The sequence below is a fragment of the Kryptolebias marmoratus genome, linkage group LG8, assembly GCF_001649575.2.
Source record: "Kryptolebias marmoratus isolate JLee-2015 linkage group LG8, ASM164957v2, whole genome shotgun sequence".
Lineage (NCBI taxonomy): Eukaryota > Metazoa > Chordata > Actinopteri > Cyprinodontiformes > Rivulidae > Kryptolebias > Kryptolebias marmoratus.
Genome location: NC_051437.1, coordinates 16,482,831 through 16,508,371, shown reverse-complemented (window position 1 = coordinate 16,508,371; position 25,541 = coordinate 16,482,831). Strand labels below are relative to the sequence as shown.

Genomic DNA, 25,541 nt, shown 5'->3' with positions numbered 1-25,541 from the left:
AGTTTTCACAAAAATCCAGCTATATCTATTATGTACCTCAGTTTTTTTTTAATGATCACTGTTTGAAATATGCTTTACTGTTTTTAGTTGTATGACACTGGCACTTGGTTTTGTATATGCAATTCAAGAATTCTGTTTCATGCTTCATGAGGACAAAACTATTTTTGACTTTTAATCTTAAGCTTCTATGAGGTGGACATTTTCTAAAAGGCATTAAAAAGCTGGTGATTTATGAAAATGGATGGACAAACTTCAAACACAAAATCTATGAGTCTGTAAGGCTTAAAGGGTTCTTTTAATGAGACCTGTGAACCCAGACCGACCCGTAGCCTCTCTTTGATGTCTTCTGAGCTAAATAACACGTCCAGCTTAGTCAACCCAACACACTCAGTGATGTCTCCCCTTCCTCGTCTAAATACTATCATGCTTTCTGTTTAAACATCTCAAAACAGAAGTGGACAGAACCAGCAAAGAGGGAAAAATAGCCCAGCGTAAACAAACCCCATCTGCATGATTCACAAAAACTGTAAACGACCACATGATGTGAAATCACACACAAAGTGTGACACACACTTGACCAAGACAGGAAAAACAGACAAAACAGTCTAAACAATAAAGGAAAAATGTCCAAAAAAAAAAAGTGGAAATATGACTTCAAGGTCGTCTATCAGGTTAGCCAAGATTTCTATAAACGTTTGGGTGTTGAGGTTTACCAGTTACACAATGCATAAGAAAGTGTGTGAAAATGACACTCAGCTTGTATCCGTTTGTGTGTTTCATTGTGTATCACTTTAGTACATTGCACCTAGATATTCCCACGAGCCTTTTTCATCATCTGAATTCCTTATTTTATGAAAACCAATAAACCCCAGAGGCAGGTTCACATCACCTGAGGCAGAGGTTTGAGTGAGTGTGTATTTTATTGTACCGTGTCCCTGTTTTGACCTCGATGTGCCGATGAAACACTGTCATTTCCTCACACACATTATGTGATTGTTGAAACAGATGGGAGATAACATTTGGACAGATAACATGATAAAAAAAAATAATAACAGACAGGCAGAGATATGGATATGAACACAGCACAAAAGTACAGAGAAGACAAACCTCATTGTGTGTGATCCACCTACATGAGGAAACACACGGTTTGCCACAGCCGACATATTGCAGCTAATACCTCTTTCTTCCATTATCTTTCTCCTCCAGCCCACATCAGTTTTTATTATGATATATCATAGGTGGAAGAGATAGAAGATGGATAAAATGTCAGAGCTGTCTTTGAGGAAATTAAAACAACAGGAACAAACAGGAAACTGTGGAAAGATGCTGTGGTAAAAAAAAAAAACAGACAGGAGACGGCTTTGGGGCAAAAGTCAGAGAAAAAAAAATAGACTGAGAATGGATGTAAGACTGGAAGCTATGTCTGTGTTAGACTTTGTGGGGTGCATAGTGATGGGACGCATGGTCGCCACGGTAACGATGCCATGGGGGTCTAATGGTTGCTATGACTCCTGCATTTAGGTGTGGTGGGAGGCTCTTCCAGCTCGCTGGCCCGGTTGCAGGACTACAGATGGCCCTGTGAGTCTGTGTGTGTGTGTGTGTGTGTGTGTGTGTGTGTGCAGATGGCTATGCTTTAGACCTTTCCCTCAGTATAAGTAAAAAGACAAAGACTCACACTCTCAGCATCCTAGTGCTTGGGTTGCTATGGTTACACCCTCTCTCTGCCTCCCTCTGTCTATCGCCAATTCTCTGCCTCTCTACATTAGACACATATACACACCACGCTGCGGAGGTGTGACCCAAATCAGACGCTCTAAGAAAACCCACACATTATACTATTGTAGCTACAGATGGTTCTAAAAGAGCATCAATCGGAGCTGTGAGCAGGATGTTAGAAAGCACAGAGGTCATGAGTTTAGATACTTCAGTTCCTCTATCATAGCTTATGTCTGAGACCACAGCAAACATTCAAAGCATCAATGGGAACAAAAACCATCAGTAGGAACGGTTATTATTTAACTGAAGCTGATCAGGCAACTACAACAGGCAGTGATATAAGGTGTTTGGGTGATAAAAATCATTGTAGAGGACCAACAACAATGCCTGTACTTTCTCTGGTTAATCACTTAAACCCATTATGCAGCCCCTAAATCAGTCTAAAGGGGAACCTCTTGGAAAAATGCAGCTACTCAGCATGCAGTGTTTGCTGCAGCCAACACTGATCGTTGCAGATGTGATAAATATTACTGACGTGCAGAATACTTAGTCTGGCATCCTTCTGCCTGCTGTTTAAGTCGACACATCATTGAGATCTTCATCAGTACTTTAATGGTCTAACAACACAATCGAGACAGTTTTAAACAACAAACACACTTCTTCTTACCTATCTGTGTCAGAAAGCTACGCGTGTGTGAAAGCACGTGCTTCTTACCACGGTGGTTGAGTTTCTGCGAGAGCCAATAGGAGTTGTGGGAAGGGAGTTGAGCGTGGGGCTCGTGTTGAACTCTTCAGAGCTCAGGTTGTCCGAACCATCACTCAGTCCGCTGCTGATGGAACTGCTCTCATCCCAGCTAAAAGAAATAAAGACAAAGGACATAAATTAGACACTATTCAATGTTAATGTTACTGCAGAAAATTCCCTGGATCTTAATAGTTTGGTGCATTCAACAATGCATTAGAGTGTAGTTTACAGAGGTAAACTACTCTCTAATTTTTGATGTACAAATTTGGGTTTTGACTGATTTTTTTATGTGAAGTCCCAGATGCATCAAACATCCACTTTTATGAAAATGATCAAAACCCTTAAATCAAAAGATTTAAGGGTTAAAGTACTCAAAAGCTGCACAAAGGCTTTGTCTCATTCCCTACAGATATCAACTAAAGCATCATATGTACACAAAAACATGCAATCAGTCTTAGTTCACCATTTTCTCACCTTCTACTTCCAACAGTCAGTTCACTTAGCTCTGTGTCTCCCAGTTTGTCTTGTGATTAAATATTCAGAGACCTCATTTGGAACACTGTCTGTTCTAGATACCAAACTTTCCGACTGCGTCAACAACCTGCAGCATGGAATTGGGAGCACTATTGAGATGTTCTCAACCCCCACACTCACAAAAATAGTGCTGAAGAACAAGCACTGATGCACGTGCCCTGCAGTGTTTCAGGTCTAACAAGTCCGTCCACACTTTTCCACAGAGAAACTGGATCAAGTCTTCTGTAGATAGTGTGTTTTTTCTGCTCAGATATGGCAAGTTTAGAGAGAATTTATATTAATCATTGTGATACATAACATTTTACTGAACAGTTTTATCCTTTACAATCCTTGCATTTCTCAAAATTTACACTAAGTTGAGGTCATAATGTCTCTTTTAATGCTATATTAATCTATTAAAATGTTGTACCTAACTATTTAAAGAGCAATAAAAAAGAGTTATTATTACAGAGAAACCCTGTAAACCACAGAAGACTTGTATAATTAAAAGTATTTTTTTTCCCAAGCTGTGAGCAGATGAGCTGCACCCTTTAATTTCTAACACAAGTATCTAATGGCAGCGTTACACAAGGGTCTTTAAGTTTATTTTCAGTGGTAAGTATCACTGCAGAACGGCCAAGTTCAGATGGATTTTTCCTCGACAACTTTCACTGAGTAATCAGTTTTGATTGATCGTTTCCTGACTTCAATAAAATATACAGTAATCTGACAAATGTGGATGTATACCTCTGCAGACATAATTGGAAAAAATGTGGGCTTTGGCTAAACAGAAATGTTACAGAAATGCAACGAGGAGGAGGAGGAAGAAGAGAGGTGTGTGGGTTTAGATCCCCATTGGTTTGCTTATATTAAATAGGTCAGGTTTAGGAAATCAGGGGGTTGGGATTTTCTCTCATTGGGGTCAAAGGGTTAGAAGACTGCTCTGGAACTGTACTGTAAAACAAATGAAGAGGGCAGGGCTTGTTTAATGAGGTCATATATACTGCAGACGAGGGGAGGATGGAGGCAGAGGAAGCTCTGTGGGCCTTCTGGTTGGGTGCCTGTATGGGTCACAGTGTAGCCGTGGGGGACATGATGGCAGTGATTGGGGAGGGGTGGGGATGGGACAAGGATGTAGGGGCAGCCCTGTCTAGCTTGTGGATGTCTTGGAAACCTAAAAAGACCAGAGATTTTGCGTCTGAAGTGGCTGCCTGTAACCCTATTCTGTGTATATGCCAGACTCAGATTAAGGGCAAATTTAAAACTGGGCCGACACATCCAGAGAGCAGACTTACACTTGGTTCTCATAATAAATGAATACATAATTAAACACATCTAACAATTTTAGCAGAAAAGATTTATTTTTACCTTTAACTTCCTATTTTTATGTTAACTTAGTCGACATTCGAACTTTTGCAACAACCACATGTGTAATTTTTTAAATTACAAGTTGAGTTCACTTTTTTTAGACAAAATGTCCCGTCTTAAAACTTCATCAGCATGCATTGGTTTTGGAGAATATAGTAGTTTTTCCATAAGAGCTGATTTGTATTTTTGTTTTCACAGAAACACACAAAGAAGCTAATAAATATCACACCCAAAGTAAATTTCTACTTTAACACAATTTATCATGTGTTCTTACTGGACAAACTCAATGCTGGGAAATAAACAGTTGCGCGTTTCTTTTAAAGATGCTTCCTCATACCCTGCTGTAGGCCTTAGAGGTTTCTGCCTGTCCACCGGTGCTTTGAATGTTAGCAACCTCTTTGTTGAATAATTCAGTTCTGACAGGAAATAGAACAAACAACCTCTCTGCTGACTTTTATGTTGTCTATCTGACTGAAGTGAAAACAGGAACCAAACAGTGTCAGGGTCAAAAATAAGAAGAGTAAAAGCAAGTATTCAGTCACAAGACAGACATTTTGTGTTTTGCATGTTTTTTTATAGAATAAATGAGTTTCATACAATGAAAGCCACAGTTACAAACACTACAGTTTGTTTCACTGGCGTACATGCTTCAGAATTTCAGCATAATGATCTTAGTTATAAGATGACCTGCCAACGGGACAATCTACAGAAATTATAAATCACATTCCAAAGCTCCTCAAGTTATCCCGCTTCCTCCAAAAGACCCTCGAGGGCATCTGCCGATGAGTTTAAGCCTCTTACACTTAAAATTTTGGGAACCATTCAGCTCTAAAGTGTTTTGGCCAAGAACAAGTTTTCTTATTTCTAACTGAGAGCCTGATTTGTTCCATTATTGAGGAGCAGAATATACAGCTGCCACATCAAATCCACTGTCAGTCACCTCTTTGTACCATCCTGGAGTCTGATAAGATCATAAAAAACTGGGCGAGAAAAGAGGCCGAGGAGAGACATGAATACTCAAGTGAGGATGTGTGAAAGGAGAGAAAAAAGAACTGACTCTAAAAGTATAAAAATAAAAGTGCAAAGCAAAGAGAAGAACCTTTGATGACACGTCTTCTGAACATGATGTACTTGAAGAGTCGCTTTTTTACATAATGTTTTGCCTTTTTTTTTTTGTTGTCGCACAGCTGTAGATACAGAGAAGTGATACTTGCACACAGTTTATCTGTTTCGCATCTTTTACATGTTAAATTGTCTCCCAGCAAGCACCATTTAGGTCAAGTCACTTTTCTGTCACATTTTAACTTATTTTAAATAACTTGTGACATGTTTTATGTATGGGTTTTATACATCACATATTTTAGAGTGTTGTTTTATTAAATCATAAACATTATGCAGTTCTAATCAGCACAGAAAAGATGGTAGTAAAGAACAAATATCCAGTGTCTAAACGTAAGGTTTGTTTCTTTTTCTTCTGAGATTAAGGCTGATCTGAGGAGCTGGAGAACACGGCTGGAGGGGGAACGTAAAGAAATGAAGGCATTTAAAAATGGAATCCCGTAATTGTAATTTTGTGCGCAAAATGAATATCGATATTGATTTGATTTGGGCTGCAATACATGTCAATTAGGCTGAGATGTGTGTAATAACGCCCATTCTTCACCACTACCTGACAGCAGCCTTGTGCAAAACACAGCATCCCTCTGCGCAGAGAAAATGTCACATTTAAATGGTCAGCCAGAGCCATCTGCACACAAGGGGCTTCCCACACCTTGACAAGAAAAGCCACCGTGGTGCACTGAGCAGTCTGAGATTTGATTACCTCCCACAGAGGCATACTGTGCTTTAAATATGACTTTTTTTATTGGCAGAATAAATAAAGTAGTAGTGGTTAACATAAAGAACATCACCCTTTCACAGAGACATGATTTCTTTGTTCCTCATAGTCTGCAGAGAGAAGCGGACTGCCACACCCACACAAACACTCAGCTTCACAGGCATTTAAGAGAAAGGCTGAATAGCTGCTGCTGTTGCGCTTAAGAGCAGCCATTTATTAGGAGGCTTCTGTGTTATGTGGAGATTATTACTCAGATTTCACTAAAAGTGGTCTTTTTTCTGCTTGTTATGAGATCAGTGTTGAGTGGTGGGAAGGAAAAAAAAAAGTGAAAGAAATTCAAACAAATCCAAAAAGCTGACAAAACACTCAACAAGGAAAAAGAAAAAAAAAAACAGCGTATTTGCTTGAGGTTTGTTGGAGCAGTGTTTTGTGTGAATTGGAAACCTGATAGCCTGCAACAGCAGACCTATTGGTAATAACTGATTAGCAGGCAATTTACACAAACAATTGTTAAAACTGAAAAGAAGGTGTTTGGAGGAACGAAATGCTTCTCTACCGAGCTAAATAATTTTAGAAGAAAGAGGTACATTAAAGACATTTGAAACTTCTGCACATAAACAAAGACGTTTGTGTCTGTAATCACCTGTTAGAGCAGCACAAAAAATGGGCACATTTCCAAAGCATGTCTCTACTCTCAGTTTAAATGATCCAAACTGAATTTCTAATGCCTAACCCTTATTCTTGTCCCTAATGTTTACTTAGTTTAAACGCTTCATAAAAACTCACGTCTTTACACACAAAAAAGAACCTTTTATCTTTGGGATCAGCCATTTTCTTCCTGTGTTTCAGGAAGTCCTTATAAGGTAATGTCCTATTGTCATGTTTCTAGTACATTCTGGCACATTCTATTACATACATTTATACATTACCCAACGACACACGGACTAAAGACAAATGAAAAAGACGTAAGAAAATCTGATTTGTTGGTAAAAATCTGCTCAACATCGGTTGCAGATTATTCTACCAGCTCATCAAAGGGACTTCAATAATGCTCAGTAACGGCACACAAACACTAACACTAATGTAATCCACAAACAGAAATTTTAGTCAAACCTGCCAGACCACACTGAATCAGATAAGAAAGAAAAGGTCTGTTGGAGAGTGTCAGTTCTGAGAAATTGCACAATGATACAGGATGCAGAGCGGCTCCAGATCTTTTGAATGATAAATCAAATAATATTCTGTCCCCTCATGGGGTTAAACAGGTCCTTTCCAGGGTGTTATATGGAAACAACCTTTCCATCTCGAACTTGCGTAAATTCATGGAAACTGCAGGACAGGAACTTTCCATTTCTATTAAAATCCACAGTGTCAAATGGCAGAACCCAAAATGGGTAAATCAGACGTGCTGCTGGGTAAAGTGATGCCCTTTCAGACAAATGGAAAGCAGGACACTACCAGTCTGGTACTGAACAATTCATTTAATATCCATTTGGGTACAGATGGTAAGACTGCTGAAGTCAGTGAACTGGCTAAACTGGTGACAGATGAGAGTTTTTAATGACCTGATTGTGGAAAAAAAAAAAAAGTTCTCTTTAGTGTGAGCAGAAGTAGCTCAGGCAAACCTAAAGAGAAAGTAATAAGCCTCTGACACATTTAACAGTACTGTCAAATTTAACCTTACATCAAGTGTAAGCACGCATGTTTGCCATTTGTGGTGTTCACAAAGTCTTTCAAATGGTAAAGAAAAAAAGTGAACTGAAATCAAACGTCCATTATAAAAATAAAATGAGAAATTAAACAGTAACCTGAGCGGAAAACAGCCTGCTTCAACATCCTCTACAGGTTTAGGTCTAGACATGTAAAACAGGATCTAAATCCAACTGACTCCTCTCTGAAATACCTAAAGTGACACTAAACACACACGCTGAAAAAACAAGAATGACTCATTTGTAGTGGAGAGAATGACCGGCCCCACCTATGTTCAACTACACTTTTGCTGCAACATTGTTCACAGCTCTGACTATGTGCTGAGAAAATACAATTTAGTAGATTAATAAGATTTAAGAAAAAAGATCAAAAAAATAAATAAAACAATATGCAGATGAGCTTTTAGCAAATGTGTGAGCACATCAGAGTGGTCAGCTACTTGATAAGGACAAAAAAAAGAGAAATAGGGTTGGTGTGCACAGATGGTTAACAATATGGGTCCCTGGACCACTTCATCAGCTTATCACCAGGAAACAATAACACACACGCACAAACACATGGCCTTGCACACAGATCTGTGCATCATCCAAGTGCATGATCAAACGCATAAATGAATTATTATCATCCAATCAAAACTGTGAAACCTTTCACCAAATCTTTGAAAGACTGAAGATCACAAATATTTTTTTTTATTTAAGAATCTGTCTTCTGCACAGGATAATCCTTTGTTGCAGACCCATTTAGGGTCATGGAAGAATTCCCTGTGCAGGCAAAGCCCTTATTATATCTTGAGAGTCTCCAGATACTCTGACACAAAGCCCCATCACACACACACACACACACACACACACACACACATAGAGTACATTGTATTACAGACATGCAGCAGCTATAGTACAGCTCATCTGTGAATATACTCAAGATTTAGGCACACAAATATTATTTCAGCTGTTGATTTCTGGAGCAACGTCATAGTCTTATCAAACATGAACTGCTCCACATGGTGTGTTGACATTTACTCACTGATAAAAAAAACAGCTCTGTCAAATTTTATTGACAGTGCCAGGTAGTTGTCTGGATGTTTTGGACCCTTGTAAAGTAATTAACAGCAAATCTGACAATAAAAGTGTCTTTCAATTAAAGTCCCAATACAGTTTCCCTATTGCACTGTGTAGTCTTATCACTGACAAGACTTAATTTAAAACAGGCCCTCCTGCAACAGCACAGACAATTTATTTCCCCTTTAGTGATATTTATAATTTCCTCTCGGCCTTGTTTCCACCATGTGAGATGGAACCATGTGCAATAACTGCCTGAACAGCCTTTTGTGCACACTGACACGAATGGACACACCCAGCAGTATATGGGCATTACAAGGGATTACAGAACAGGCTGGAGTTAATAAGCTCACAATTACTGCTAATTCCATCTGCCACCAGGATCAGTGGCCACGGCTAGAGGTGTGACTGGAAAAAAAAAACGAACACCACATCCCTAAATGGCTAACGCAGAAGAGAAATTTGTTGCACCTTTGATGGGCATAAACCTGACAGCAATGGCCTCGAGGTTTAGGTCACAAGTGTCCCCCCGAGTGGAGCTGGAATTAGCTGTCAGAAATGTGTGATGTAATGAGCGACGGGAAATTGCAGTTTTGCTAAAGTCACAGCTCCGTCGAGGGTTACACTAAAGCTAAGCAGTCAGTGTCTTTACTGGCTCCAAGGTGCGATTGAAGCATATTGAGGTCCATCATTCTTCCAGGCTTTCCCTCACAAAGACGGGGGGACATATTCTAAAAATGCCTGAGGGCTTTCTGGATGGAAAGTTAAATGCAATAGAAATCTTGGTCAATGAAATCTTTCTGAGTATAGAGGTTAGATAAATGAATGGATGGACATACAAAAACCACTAGGGAAAATTCTTCTTCAACAGAAAATTCTACTGCGAGATCCTTCTGTTCTCTTGACATCTCACAAGAGTCCAACATATTGGATCTGATAGTTGATGTTAGCTGTTTTTAGTTATTGTCCTGTGATATGAAACAGGATATTAGAAAAAACACTGGATGGTTCTAACCTTTCTAAAAGGAATACTGAATAAAGAACACTCTTGGAACAAAAAACACAATGCGGGACTGTTGACATCCCACTGGGCCATTTTGATCTTCTTACAGTGTAAACCCTAAAAAAGCAAGCAGAAAGTGTGTAGATGATTTCTTACGAGGCACAACAGTTCTGTATTACCTTCTCAGTCTTTTATTCAACTCAAATAGAGTTAGAGTTGAAAAGTTAATACCCCACAGTCTAAACAAGCCTCCTAAAGGCATTTGAAAGCTGTGTATTTTTTTTATTTATTTACACAAATTATAGGTACCTACACAATAACATGTGCAGAAAATTTTACCATTTTCTTCATAAACTGTTCTTGTCTTTTTATTTTAGAAGGCACAATAAACGGGGAGATCTTTTAAAGATGACCAGAAGAGCTCTGCTATAAGCCAGTGACCTTTGACCTTCAAAGTCCCTCTCTCCTTCACAAAAGGGCAGGAAGCAGAAGAAGGACCGCACTCTCGGGACAACTTGGAATGGCTTTTTAAATCCCCTTCATAAGTAGTTCAGCCTGGGGTGCAGGGTGGAGAGCTTCTCAGCCCCAAACTCAACAGCTAAGAACCGGGGAGGAGCTCAGACGGGGAACCCCGGCACGCAGAGGGCCAAGGCAGGGGTGGAACCGTGGGGTAGAATTACCTCTGGCCTTCCTCCAGACATGTCAGCTGACTTAACGGCTGTGTGAATTAATGGCGCACAGGAGATGTTTTGGTTTGAAAATGACAGGGAGAAGGAAGAGAGAGGGAGAGAGCGAAAAAGAAGGTAAAAGAGGAAAAGAAAGAGCGGGAGGCACAACTTTTGAATAAAGCACGCTTATTCCAGATTGCTTTTAACTTGAAGCAGCTGTGTAAAAGACACAGCCAAAGACATGCAGCAGCACAAACACAAGCATTACCACTGACAGCTGCTTTTTAATCAACGGAATATTGTAAAGTCACAAAGCCTGGGGCAGTTCGAGCTAAGCAACAGACAGCTGTGTGGAGGGTTGAGATGAAAACACATTCATATGAAAATAAACAAAATAATACTGATATGGCTACAGTGAAATATGGCACAGCTAACGTGTTGTGCTCAGGGAACAAAAATGCTGCAGAAGGGTTCCCCAACTATCAGGCTATAGTCTACTTTAAATAAAAAAGCTCTCATGAAAAGCACTAATTGTTCTGTTATGATACTACACACAGCATTGCAGAGCGGCATCTTCAGGGGTAATTAGTGGTCACCTAAGTTCACAGAATTCCCCAAACAGCATTTGACCAAGGAGTACGTGTACCTCCATCACAGCTAAAAACATATATTCTGCTTTCAAACAGGGTCAGGTAAAGAGCTTGTCTAAAACTCTAATCTCTGGATGGAAGCAAAAACTAATGATCAAGCCTATAAACATCATTGAAGATGTTTATAGTTCAAACAAAATATCCCTGCAAAGCTTGGTTTTCTGAAAAGAGTGTAACTCAAATTAAAGTGTAGAAGATGTTACATCAGTGTCGTTTTGCTATTTTCTGCTACCCCTCAATAGGAAGGTCCTTGAGGGAAGAAGTCCTGAATAAGAGATGTTGGTGAGTTGCAATGCTTTAAATGCAGTTATTTAATTTTAAAAAAGTGCTTTATGTTAGTTATAAAGCACAAATAAAATGCAGTGACTACAACTATGATGTGTACACCCCAGTCTGCATGTGGTTTGTTGATGTGAAACTGGTCACACTGTCAAAATACAAAAAAACAGGTTGGGTACTTCTGCTTTGGAGATCAACTTCTCCAAAACAGGATTGCTGTACTGTATAACTAAAGGCTAAAGAAGATTAACACAAGACTCGTTTTTTGGTGTGAATCCATGGACAGGTGATATCTGAGAGGTTAACATCTCTTCTGTATTTGGTTCAGATACAAGAAATTTGTAATAAATAAAGAGAAAGATGGCAAATTAAATTAAGTAAATAAATAGAGTGTGGATGTGTAACATTTGTTTAAATCCAATCTGACAAAACAAAGAGGGTATAAATCTAACTGAAACACCACGAAGCACCTGCCAAAAGGTGTCCAAACACCAACTAATCAGAAAAGATCTAAAGTCCATTCACTGGAGTAGAGATACTCCTTCCTATCTGCTGGCTAAGACAAAGCAGACACCTATTCAAACACACATCCCTCACATTCAAGTAAGAGGGACAGACAAGCCAATTTATTTATGTTTTTGTCTGCATTCGCATGTATGACCACATGTGGTGGTGACCAACAGGACTGAAGACGCACCCTGTTGGAGCCTGAAACCATCACCTGCTGTCACTTATAACACACACACACATTCATTGACCACTTTATGTTGCTACACTGGGTTTAGGAGACATTCCATGCCCTCGAGCAACTCAAAACACACACTTTACATTCCAGCGAGTGTATTCTGGGTTCCCACTCCCTAATCCTTCAACATATGGAGCAGGCACATAAGCATACCATTGCACGAGTGCACGCACAGGCTGAAAATGACACTTGGATGGGGTTTTATTTAACTCAAAAATCAAGAGCTTTGACTTGTTGCTTCAACTTTCATCAGGGGAATTGTGCCATTGCCCTTCACTTCTTACTTTTCCCCACATTCATCTAAAGCACTTCACTGTCATGTTATAACAACATCCTGAGGTCATTTTTCATGGTGACTGCTCAGGTTAGCTTTACCACTTTTCTCTCATCCTAGCTGAGGTGCACTGCTGTCTGATTTTTGCTCCTTCTTTCACTTTGATGTTCCAGAAAAGAACCGCTCTACACCACAGGAGGGACCACCTCATGAAAATATGAGCTCTGTTTGTGAACACTGGCTCCTGTGTGTACAATAAAAAAGTGTATATGTCTTACAAGCATCTGTTGTTTCACTCTCAGCTCTCCCCAATGACTTTGGAGGCAGGGAAAGTAAACTTGTTCGGCTAATCACAAAACATTAGGAGTCAGTGATTGCTTATAACCTCTTTAACTTTTTTTTTTTGGCTGGGTATTCAAATGCCCTATTAAACCACTTTGGAAATTAATTTTAATCTAAATAAATCATGAAGAAAATCCAGATTTATCGGATTTTAGAACTTAGAACTCAGATCAACATGATGTTAAAGGTCATCTTGTTTTTGATTAACTATTAAGAAATACTACAAAGAAAACAGAGGTTGAAATGAGCAACTAAAAACGTCTAAAAACTGAAAATTTAAGACAAGTTGGCAATCATAATAAAGCAAATTCGACTTCATAGACTGTTTTGCTAAAGCTCCCAAATTTACAGCCAAAAGAAGCTTGTTAACAGCCTTTAAAGTTAATAAAGCAATGACTTTTTTAAAGTTTTTTTTCTACATTTGTATCAAGGCTTAAGTGTATGACTAATAAAAACTATGTCTGCCATTAGGGATAAGTGAGTGCTGTGGTTGCTAACCAATTAAAAACAAATGAGCCAGTCTCTTAGTCAGACCCATCCATTGATATTTATTTGGCTCCTAAATCAAACCTTTTAAACATCTGCTGGCAAACCATCATTGGTGCCATGTTGGCTATATCCATAGGTGCTTTTAGAGCACATTAAGTCAGTCATATTCCTTATAACTTTAGGAAGAGGTGCTCCCTCTTTCTCATGTGCACTGATTGTACGCAGTACAACTACTTACTCTTTCGGTCCTACTTTCAGTTGAGACCTTGACAACACAAAAGGAGCCATTTCTGATGAAACTGCACAGGTAATTGAAAAAAATAGTTGGTTCAATTATTTGGAATGAAGATATTACAAACTAATTTTGTTTTCAGTTTTCAGTTATCATCTAGTTATTAGAAATGTGACTTCAGTGACCCCAAACGCTGCATAAATTCAGCCAGTAAAAGTGCAAAATTACTTTAATTCTTGTGCACAGACTATGGTTTTGACAACATCAGCATTTTTTTAAAATTTATCTCTGCTTGCATAGAAATGTTTGTTTGTTGAAGAGTATTAAAGTTCTGTCATGCATCGATAATCATGAGGGTGTAAGGCTGTTGAACCTTCAACTTACTGAGTCAGCAAAAGACGTCTGTTTCCAAAACAGTGCAATCTACATCTCTAAACCCTGGATTTTTATCTCAAGTAAAAAACAACTATGAGAATGGTAAAAAATTATGCTGTTTTAAAGATGAAATCAATACCTTTTAACATCTTTAAACTACAAGCTAACAGAGCTTCCAGATGTTGTATCTATAATTCACTGCAGTGTTTTTAATGTGCAATAAAACAGGGGACAGTAATGACAAATTTGTTAACTAATAAAAACACAGTGTTAACAGACACTGTCACCTGACATATGCCATCAAAAAAGCCTGATTAGTATGCCTCAATGACATGACAAACATGGTACTTCACTGTATTCCTGCATGATGAGAGATATAATTATGATTCATCAATTAAATGACAAGAGCAATTTGATTAAGATGCTGATGCCTCTCTGATTAGGTCATCAAACAATCTGGTCTGCTTTACCAATAAACAGATATGCCAAAAAAACTAATTAATGACATAAGATCCAGATGTTTTTGTCTTCACAAAACTGATGATGCTCCATTTTTATTGGAATAAAACCAAACCAAGAGGATCAGGGTGTGATGATCGTTTACAAATTAGCCGTTTGGATGAGGCTGTGAATTAGGGGTGGCCTCCCGAGCACAGGGGTAGGCCATGCTGAGCAGACTGTTTCAACAGGGTTTAAACGACACCACATGCAAACACACAAAGCTAATAGTGGATTGACTTCAAGAGGCCCAACAGAGCTAACCAAATCTTTGTGTTGGCTGGATGTGGTCAGCTAATGATCCATGTTTAATGTATGACAGCCCTGACTTAACATAAGCAGAAACTCTTACTATTATCAACTTTGGCTTCAGTCACATAGTGTGTGAGTGTGTGTTATTTTACTATTTATCAGTCTTATGGCAACCAGAGCGTTTAAGCGCACATATCCAACTTAAATAGAAAGATGACTTAAAGGCTTAGCAGTCCTTAAAGGAATGCACATCGCCCGCTGCCTTTTATGCCAGAATTTTAGACTAAGATCATTTCATAATCAGAAATGACAAAGCAACAGTTCTTTTGATCAGATCTTCAAAATAATGTGCAATATCACAAGATGTCGTGCTCAGAGTGTGTGTTGTGAATGACTCTCAGCAACTACCACATCCAATTTTAGGTCAATATCTGTAAAACTGACTGAATTTTAGTGATTTGTGTTTTCTAAAGTCTGCTAGCTGTGGCAGCCATCTTCAATTGGGTTGGGTCCTAAAGTTAATCAGTTGTAGAGGTAAATGAAAGAATTAATTCCTGAAAGTTGAATTAAAATTTGTCCAGTGGTTCAGCAGATATTTTGGTAAAAGACAGACACACACACTTCTCCTTTAGGTTGCGGGTGATAAAAAAACACCCAGGACTGATGCATAAAAGAGTGTGTCTGTTATGATAAAAGCATTTGTGCCCATAATGTGTGTGTGTGTGTGTTATATGCACAGCTATTGGAGCACTTTGCTTTAATGGGTTTACATAAATGGGAATTACAAAGGTCAATGAGCCAACCCGCAGAAACTTTAACACACATTGTCCTTATTGTTGTATTAGTGTGTTAAGCGACTCAGCAGGGGCATGTCTTTAACCGCCATGGACAAATGAACTGGCCCCACTGCGTTTGGTTTTCTAATTTTGTGGGCTTCAAGATGATTTAAAAGGAGGTTTGCTATTTTTCACCCAATCACAGCACATATCCAGAGAGAAAGCATCATTCAGAATGTAGGTCAGCCGTTAAGAAAACTGCAGATCGGTCCTGCAGTGGATCAATGCAAACACACCCACTCACATACCTCCATCTCTCTCTCTCTCTCTCACACACACACACACACACACACACACACACACACAATGCTGACTCTGAGCCTCCAAACGGCGACCACTTGTCATCTCGTGCACTCTACAACAATAGATGCACTTAAGGCGCGTGCGCACTTTCCGCACGTGCGTAAACGCTCATAATTGACCATAATGTAATTGATAGTTTCCCTGCTGAAACTGCCGCACCACACTGGCTCCAGATTCTGCTGCCAAACCGACAGGAAAAGAAGGAGCTGATTCAACACTTGCCTTTTTGCGCATTGAGGTCTGGATAATCTGTGATTAACTTCCATCCACGTGGTTGTAAATGAATAAATAAATAAAACACTAAAGTGACACACAACGACCTTTCATTTGAGAGCAGCCACAATAGCCAGCCGTTCCTCGGCGCAGCTGTTGGAGTTTTATGAATGAGAAGCCGCTGCTCATTTTTACGCACCGGAACCTCAGCTCAGCACATTCACACTCCACACACACACACACACACATCACATTTAAAAGCAGTGTCACCAGTGTGTTAATTAGCTTCTCTTCCGGCTCCCGCAGTCCCATCATCTATCTACCCGGGCTCTGCTCTCCTCCGTTTACCTTGACAGAAAGTGCATTGTCCTCCTCCCCGCGCGCTGCTGCCGCGGAGCCGGGAGCTGCAGCATTTTCCCGTTCAGCACGCGCCCGCTCATTTCTGCTACCATCCACCTTTGTTGCCGTTTAACACATCCCTCCTCTGTATGCGTCTGACTGACTGGGAAAGAGGGAGAACCCTCTGCTGATAACCGAGGAGCCGCCTGTTAAGAGTCGGCCAGCAGCGGTGGACTGACCCGCTCCCGCAGTGCCGTTCCGCTCAGCCTCACACACACACGCTGCTGAGGGGAGGGAGGCGATGAGTAAGGGAGGGAGGTAAGACAGAAAGGCAACACCCCAAATTCCTCCTCCTCCTCCTCCGTTTCACTGATCCCGAGCAGCTGTGCCTGTTGCAAAGAACCGCACAGAGGTTTCAGAGCGCATTCAGCCGCAGGAGTTATCATTCCACCCCACAAAAAGCGACACGTCAAAGACCTTTCCACTCTCTTAAATCTTTAAAACCACGCACGAGACGCAGCCCACTGACTCCACTTACCCAGAACCCTGCTACAGTGGACACACTGTACTTTAATAGAAGAGTAATAACTTTATTTAGCCCAAAACATGTGACAGTACATTCTACAGCCTAAGTGCTGGACCACATCTTTATAACATGGAAAGAGAAAAAGTTCAGATTTAACAGCTGCGCAGTTGCTAATTGTGTAGCCTTTGCATTTTGCTCATAAAAAACAAGAGTCATTATTATTCTGTAAAGTAGGCCTATCCATAGCTTTAAACATGCATTTAGTTGGAGTTTGGTTGTCATAACAATAAAGTGCAACATTAATTGGAATCAATACTGAAAAGTATGCCTGGTGCAATCAATATTACTTAGCTGCGAACAATCAAATAATACATGGATACTGTATATATTTGTGGTCTATTTGTTAGTAGTTCTATTTTAAAATTTTTGTACATAGAAAAACATTCTCTAGTTAGATGGTACTGTTTGCTCTGAATGGAACTACATATAATTTTATTGTAGGCTACATTTTGTACAACGATAAAGTGTTTGATTCTGATTAATTTAGTTAGCTTTTCGGGGGGGGGTTAAATATTTTCTATTTTTTAAAATACACTCCATGTTATGATAGAAGTGTGTGTAAAGTACTGTACGTGTGACAACCTACAAAATAAACTAGTAATCCATTAATACAAGTTTGTGGCTTTTAATCACCCTGCAAAAACTTAGCAGATAAAAAAAAATAAATAAATGCAGTAAGTTGGTGGTTCACTTTTTAGATTTTTCATGCATCTCTCTATTCTTGTGTATGTCACTAACCCGAAGACTGTTCTCACACAATGCCCTAATCTGTGGATTTTAACATAAAGAACTGAATAATCTGAGTTTCTTGATTAGTGAATGTCACTTCTACTGTAAATTGCCATGAGTAGTTATTACAGTATGAACATGTCAGTCAAAGACTTTCCATTTCTTGTGATGATAAATAAATATTGAATAAGGGTGTGAAGACAGGGGAAAAACAAGAGACAGTTGGCATCGCTCAGAAAAAAAAATACATATCTTTTCTACTTCACACAAAATTTTCTACAGTCACTAAACAGAACAAATGTTGGCCAGTAGCCAAACCATCGGTGCCACAAACAGACCTCCATCAGGATGTAATGAAGTGGGGAGGTTAAATGACTCCAATGTTGCTATTGTGACAGAGTGTGTGTTAGGATGTTGGAGACTTGCAGAGCAATAGATTGGGTATCATGTATCCACTCCCATGAGCTCTGCCCCCTCACAACATCCAGTGGTGTTTAAGTACTGAGTGGAACCCTGTGAATAGATCTGTCTGTCTGCTAGTTCGGTTCAATAAGTGACTGAAGGGTGAGTGAGACACACACTGGGAGAGGAGAGCAGAGGAGAGGGGGGGGAGATAGAGATAATTAACACTGTCCTTCTATTACAGAGATATAAAGAGTGTGAGTTCTCGAAAGACGAGAGAAAAAAAAAGAAGACCAAATAGATAACTCCCACAGAGTGAAAACAAAAAGATTCATTAACACGCTCTTTGTAAATGCAAAGGGAACAAAGATGGGATTCTGCTGCTCACTCGTACCATGCAGTGCCAGGTGGGCACAGAGTGTGTGTGTGTATTTGGGGGTCTGACTGGCATGTTGGCCTGCTGAACTGCAGGTGTATAGAGCTGCTGCCACTGTTGTTGCCTAGCGTTACTAATAAACAGCAACAAAAACCGCCGTTTCTTTGTATACACACACACACACACTCCCACACACACTAAACTGCACTCCCACATTCGCACAAATGCTTTCAATCCTCCTTAAGTCCGTGTGAGCTTTATGCTTTTATTTATGTCAACTTTCATCCGAGTTTCTGGAAAGGCCACTTGGACGGCGTTCCGTCTGTCTGGCAAGCTTTGACATCAACCTCTGACTCATGTCCAGGCATGCCATCAGTCTCCCGCTCTGTTCGTTCCCTTGCACTCATCAAAGAGGGTCTCTTCTTTTCACTGCAAGCCTCCTTTTCACTCTGCGTCTCGGGGCTTGTTTCGAAGGTCCATGTGTGAGTAGGTGCAGCATAATTAGGCGGTGATGCAACAGCGTAATGACAGTGCACAGGCAGGGTCACCTGTACGACCCTGGGAACCTGTCACTCCTCCGCAGATGAAAGAGGCGGGAGACCTGGGAAAGCTCATCCTTCTTATCAGAGCAGGAACACACACAGACACCAGGATGCACATGCAACACTTGCTTGGACACATACTGAATATAAACAGATATAAATTAGCCCCTCGAGCAGACATATATCAACCCAGAGCACTCGTCTTATCTGAAGCCAAGTTTTGACTGTTGGTTTAGCTTTGAACGTCTTTCAGATTATCAGTTAAAAACCTCCTCGCTACAACACTTCTCTCTTCCTGTCCACACTCAGTCACTTTCACATTTATGCAATCAGTGTTTGACAAGTTTCATTTTTGTGCTGCCAGAACCCCACTGCAAATACATGTTATTTGATCTTCTCCAGCATATACAATAATGTGCAGAAGTCTTGAATCAGCCCTCAGGTTGCTGGTGACACAGTGCCAAAGGATTTCATTTAAAATGAGCTCTGAGCTGGGCTGTCTGTTATCTCTGGAGCTTAGAAGCTATTTTATGTCTTGACAGTCTATAGGGTCTGAGTGAAGTAGCTTAACTAAGGAACATTTTTCTAAAGATAGTCAGTTCCTGGACAGAAATTAGTAAGAAAAGTGGTAAAGGTTTAACAGGAAATATTGATCAAGTAAGTCTGACTCCATAAAAGTGAAACATAATTTTAAAATTATTTACTGCACTTACTGTGTTCTCAAATATCAAATTATTACTAAAATAAATTTAAACTGAACACGATTTATGTTAAAGTTGTGTCAGATCTGGCAGTTTCTCACAGAAAAAAAACTGAGGGAGACCTTCCATTGAAATAGAAGTACACTTTTATTAACATTTGAAATGAATGAGTGCTAAGGTTTAGACAAAAGTGTTTTTTTTTTCTCTTTACTTTTGTGTTGTTTTCAAGCTTTCAATCATGATCACACAACAGCCTCAGGAGACGCCCAGAACAACTTTAACCATCTCACCCACTATTTGTAGCTTTCTGATCCGTTATTCAGCATGTGAGAGTGGATCAAGTTGCTGCAGCTTCTTAGTTACAGTTATCGTATTTACAACCGAAGGAGTCACTAACAACAACTCTTTTCCCACAACCTGTTTCATCTCGTCATTCTGTCATTAAAGCACAAAGATGCAATGGGCAGGAATTTTGCAGCACCTCTGAGCCAGCAGCGAAGGTAATCTGAGCGCACAATGAAATCGAAGGGAGGACGTTAATGCCAAGAGCAAGACGTTTAACGCCGCTTTCCAGGGAATGAGATGCATAGCACTATAATTCAATCAATTTGTTAAAGCGGCAGAATTCTGTAAATGAGTCTTTGTTCTTGTTTACTGGAAGGTTTCTCGTGGCTTAGTTTAGTCATCGTCATTTCCAGCATCATGATATTCTGACCTGACAGTTAAAATGTGCCCTGAGCGAGCTGTAATCGTGTGAAAAATTCAGGCAGTTAAAGATATGTTTTCTGCATGTTTCAGCTGGTTCGGCAAGGAGTCAGAGAGGCTTCTCAGTCACAAACACGACGTGGGACACACACATACCTGTAAGCAAAGAGGCAGTCATAGGGAAAAAAAAAAACAATAGAAAAAAAGATTTTAAAATTCTATACACAAACAGAGAGTTAAGATTTAAGTTTAATGACATTTGACTGTTTTTATTTATTTTTTTATTTTTATTCAAGCCCGTTGAGAAAAGGCAATGCAATAATTGTGCTCAGTCCAATTATTCACAAACAGCAGACTAAGTTTTGAAAGGTCTGAAGGAAAACCTCGGAGCTACAGACTCACTCCTGAACAACAAAAGAAGCTGTAAGACTTGTGAAACTACATTTTTTGGACATATTGGAAAAAGTGCTGCCACTTGTGTCTGCAACTGGGGATAATTGTAGGTCTTTCAACTCTGCTCTTTCAGGCTTTTTTTTTTTAGCTTTTTGGGGGTGCATGCACTCCAACAGCACAAGAGTCTAAAGAGCTACTCCTGTGGTTAATTGAGGGACCCTCCATGTCAGGACCACTAAAAGAATCTTATTAGACTTTTGACTGGAAAGAAAAAGAAAAAAAAAACCTTCTGTCATGGTTAGATTTGTTGAGGGGAACCTTTTTCAAGGCCTGACTTAAAAAAGTGCTTTACCTTTTAAAAGACAAAGAGGAGAAGAAAAAAAACTTCAAATGCTACTCAAGAGGTTTCTACAGCTTTTCAGCCTGTGTCTCCTTAATGAGAATATTTCCACTGCTGGGAGAAATTGTACATACTTGAAAGGATGAGATTAGGAGATGGTGTAATGGGGAGAACAGGAAGGGAGGACAATGACAGGGAGCAGAAAGAAAAGTGTGTGACTAATGTCGAAACAGCTCTAGAGAATAACACGGTGGGAGTCAATGGGAGGGAAGCAGGAGCGATTCTTATGCGCATTAGGCCCCCCCATCACACCCACTGTTAAATTTCCAAGGCATGGCTTTAGCATGAATATTGCATGGTGCATGTGTGTGTGTGAGTGCATATAGGGTAGATCTAAAGCGGCTTCTAGCAAAAGCTTCCTAACCACAGAGTTTCATTTACCCCCCATAGATGAACTCAACGCATTTTCTAAGGACTGTGCAGATGTGGGAGGGAACGAAGGAGGAGGAGGAAAGTGTGTACTTCAGGGCGTTGAGTGGGAGGGGGTCTTTTATTGTGGGAACCAATCCTCCAGGCAATGAACCTGATAATTTCTAAAGAAGGTTTTCTCACAATCGCATGAATTGCACTAATTTTTCTCCAGAAATAAAATGATGAAAAAGAGAAAAAAAACACACAACAAATTCAGATCATAGGTCAACTGTCTGTGTATCATCAAACTGGAACAAACTTTTAAATCAAATTAATTTTACATAGGAACACTGTCTAATATTTTAAAAAGTGGTAATATTTTTCTGTTACAACATCTCCTGTATATACCTCATAAAACGTCTATAAAGGGTTAATTAATCAGAACAAATGTAATATCAACTATGGATTGTTTTCTTGTTTTAAGAAAATAAACTGAATTCCGTTAAGTTACACTGAGATTTAAATTCAAAAAAAGTTAAAAACCAAAAAAAAAAAAACTACACTTCTATTCTGTAGCTGAAGACATTTCACTTCTAATCCGAGGAGCTTTTTAAATTCAATTTTATGAATTGAGAAGCGAAACATCTTCAGCTACAGAAAAAAGTCCAGCTGTCTTTTGGCTTTTAACCTTTTTTGGATTTACCATGTCCTGAATGACTGAAAATCTACACCAGCACTGAGATTAAAACTTTACAGGCCTTTTTTTTAAAGGTTTATTGCCATATCAACTTTTTTTGTTGTTGTGGTCTTCATGGTCTAATGATGTGTTCCACCCTGCAGAGGCTCAAACACAAAAAGGTTTTGTTCACTGAATGATGTCAAGTCTATGGTTGTCATCTACACGTGTTAGTTTAGTGTCGTGTTCACCACCGGCTGTTGGTTTCGGGTCGTTTGCCCCTTTTCCTCTCCTGCTGTAGGTCAAGTGTGGTTTCATCTTAGGAAAATAAAATAAAGAGTGAATTTAAAACATCTCCAGGAAGAGCAGGATTCATCTTTATCCTCTAAGGAAATTAAGTAAGATTGGCCAAATGTTGTGACATCTTGACCTCTGTAAATTGAAGAGCTGAACCTGCTCACACTTTGTTGCTTTCCTTTGCAAATATGGTTTATGTTGTAACATATCTCTCTGAACTATGTGGGGGTCCTGGACCTCTCGACCTCTCTGTTGCCCACCATAAAATCTTCTTGTCCTTGCAGAAAATCCCTGACTTCTCCTGTGCTTTTCAAAACTATGCTGGTAGGAAGCCAAGGATTAGGAGGGATTTTGCCATAGCATCTCTTGAAGGATTTACCAAGACTCAACATGCTTGGAGAAGGAGGGGTTACCTTGGCAGCAGGAGAAGTAACCCTTATATATATAAAAAAAAGAAAGCAGTGTTTTTGCAACTGGCACATGACTGCAGTGAGAGTTCAAGGCAGCCAAATACATGTTTAAGGCATAAATATACATGTATATTATTGTGGCCTACTTTTAGTAGTAACATTTTGTGCTCATATAAGATTTAGCCAAAAACTTTTTTCAAAATTTTCTGTCTTCCAAGGGAAAGTGGGAGAATAATTGTAGTTCCCAAGCTCCAGTCCAGAACATGTTTTTGTTGCTCAACAGTATGTTTCACAATCATGAAATGGAATGAAGTCAAACTAAAGAAACTTCTTCCAACAGCTGACAGCAGATAACGATCCATCTGTAGGTGTGTAACTACATTAATACAGCCCTTAAAAAGGAAGTTATAAGACTGTATATGTCACTTCAGAATAATAAATAGCATCTGATCTAAACCAGATCCTAAAAGTAGGCAACCTCAAATGAGCAGCTCACAAACTGCTTTACTCTTTTACAAAAAACAAATCAAAACACAGGAACAGTGTGTGAAAAACAGAGCACATTTTTAAGACTACCAGAGGATTTAAAAAGGTAAGCAGAAGCCAGTTGCTGTTAATCAAGAGGTCCCTGTTATCTGACCATCAGCAAGTGTGAGCACCTTTGTTAAAGCACACGTTTTCTGGCCTAAATTATCCAAGTGTGTGTTACACACGAGATTAGAAAAGCAACTGTTGCTGCCGATCAATCTGGAGGGAGGTTTTAAGCCCATTTCCGAAACTGTTTGGCAACCTTCAGCTTGTTTACAGGAGGAAAAAAAAAACATTCACAAGAAGTGCAAGTGTTCCCAGGAGTGGATGTCTCAACAAGTTATCCCAAAAGTCAGAACATGATAATGATAAAAATCTCAAAAAGCCTAACAAGCCAAACTATACAATACTTGTTAAAGTCAAAGTTTCTAATTGTTTAATTGATGCATGGATCCTTACAGAGGATGTACTTTATTTTGCACACAATCATAAGAAAAAATAAGCTTATTTATCAGTGAAGTTTACTGAATTTAAACAAAAAAAAAAACAATGCCTCAACAATTCAGAATGTGCTTTGTTTAATAAGAGAGCAGGTCACTAATTTAGTACCTTGAGGAAGGTAAACTATGTAGTTTAAAATGTCTCATTGTGAACACAATAGAATAAAAAAGTATAAGAGAATTATTATTAATAAAACAGGAGGTTTGTAGGTCACAAAATCCTTTTGAATGCTCATATGTTGTTCTCTAATAAATCATTGTCTGTGTTTTTGTAGTTATGTGTGTGCTTGTGTGTGGATGTGTGTTTATATGTGAGTACAAGAAGATGTGTGTTTGTGCTACTTTAGCAGACAAACAGATTAATGTCATTATTGTTTGTCAGCAGCACCCTGTTGTTATCTCTGGATCCGGTTACATCATCCCTGAGAAAAATAGCCAGACAGATGAGCAAAATATTCAAATGCTAATTCAGCAGATTTGTATAAGCTCTAACTATCACGTAACGTGAAGTGTTGGCTTTCATGCTTAGTCAGCTGAAACTCAAACCGAAAGGCCCAGCAACGGAGGGACAAAGACATCTCCATATAACTCTGTTTATATATGCACATGTGATAATGTGGAAGGGGCTAATTAATTATTACAAATGGGGGTTTTTGTGTGCTGCAGTATGTTCGTTCTCTGGTGCTCAGCCTACACGTGCTGAAACAAAGAGAGTGTGCTCTTCTCTATTCGATCAGGTTTTCTTTGTAATGACAGGAAAAGTAATTGATTACATGCCACAACAAGCAGACAGAGCCAAAGGAGCACTGCACAGAGACAGAGAGGAGCAAATACACACTACATACCCCACCCCTGAACTACATCTCTGTCTCATCGCAGGGCCACATAGTGACAAACGAGAAAACCATTCATGCTCTCACTCTCACTTTGTCATGATGTGGCATTTAGAGAACTCAGAATGCAGACAATTATGTGAAAAAATAAAATAATTGCAAAATAACACGGCAGCAAAACAAACTACAGAAGCACAAAAGGAGCAGGAGACACTGATGACTAAAAACACAGCGGCTGCAACAAGAAAGCTGGCAGCACCAACGGCTGGCAAACAACTGGATTTGACAATGATCCAGGCAGCAGACATGGGACACAGGGGAGTGGAACTGAACAGCAAGGAAGGCAAATGACTGGGAGTTAAACTGGAAACATGTTAAACACAGGACGATGGTACAAACAAAAGGCACAGCAAATTAATTAGAATCAATCACAAAACAAACACAAACATCCTAGGATCATGACACCAAGTGACAATTTAGAGCTACCAATTAACCTGTCATGCATGTTTTTGGTCTGTGGGAGGCAACTCACACATGCACGGAGAGACCATGTAAACCTTAACAAACCTTCAACCTTCTGGCGATGATCTACGCCATGCCAGTCAAGATGTTAAAGGTGCTCAAACAATTTAACAAAAAGAACAATATGAGGGTTCAGTGTCATGAA

At 39.5% G+C, this 25,541-nt stretch overlaps 1 protein-coding gene across 7 annotated transcripts in view; it reads right to left on the bottom strand.

Moving 5' to 3' along the window:
• The window catches only part of LOC108235232 (neuron navigator 1), an 80,803-nt gene that overhangs the window by 20,493 nt on the left and 34,769 nt on the right, over positions 1-25,541 (bottom strand). For all 7 annotated transcript variants that reach the window (XM_017415084.3, XM_017415087.3, XM_017415088.3 and 4 more), the window contains one exon: positions 2,432-2,570. In XM_017415084.3, coding sequence (XP_017270573.1) covers positions 2,432-2,570 — 139 coding nt within the window. The remainder of the gene's footprint in view (positions 1-2,431; positions 2,571-25,541) is intronic.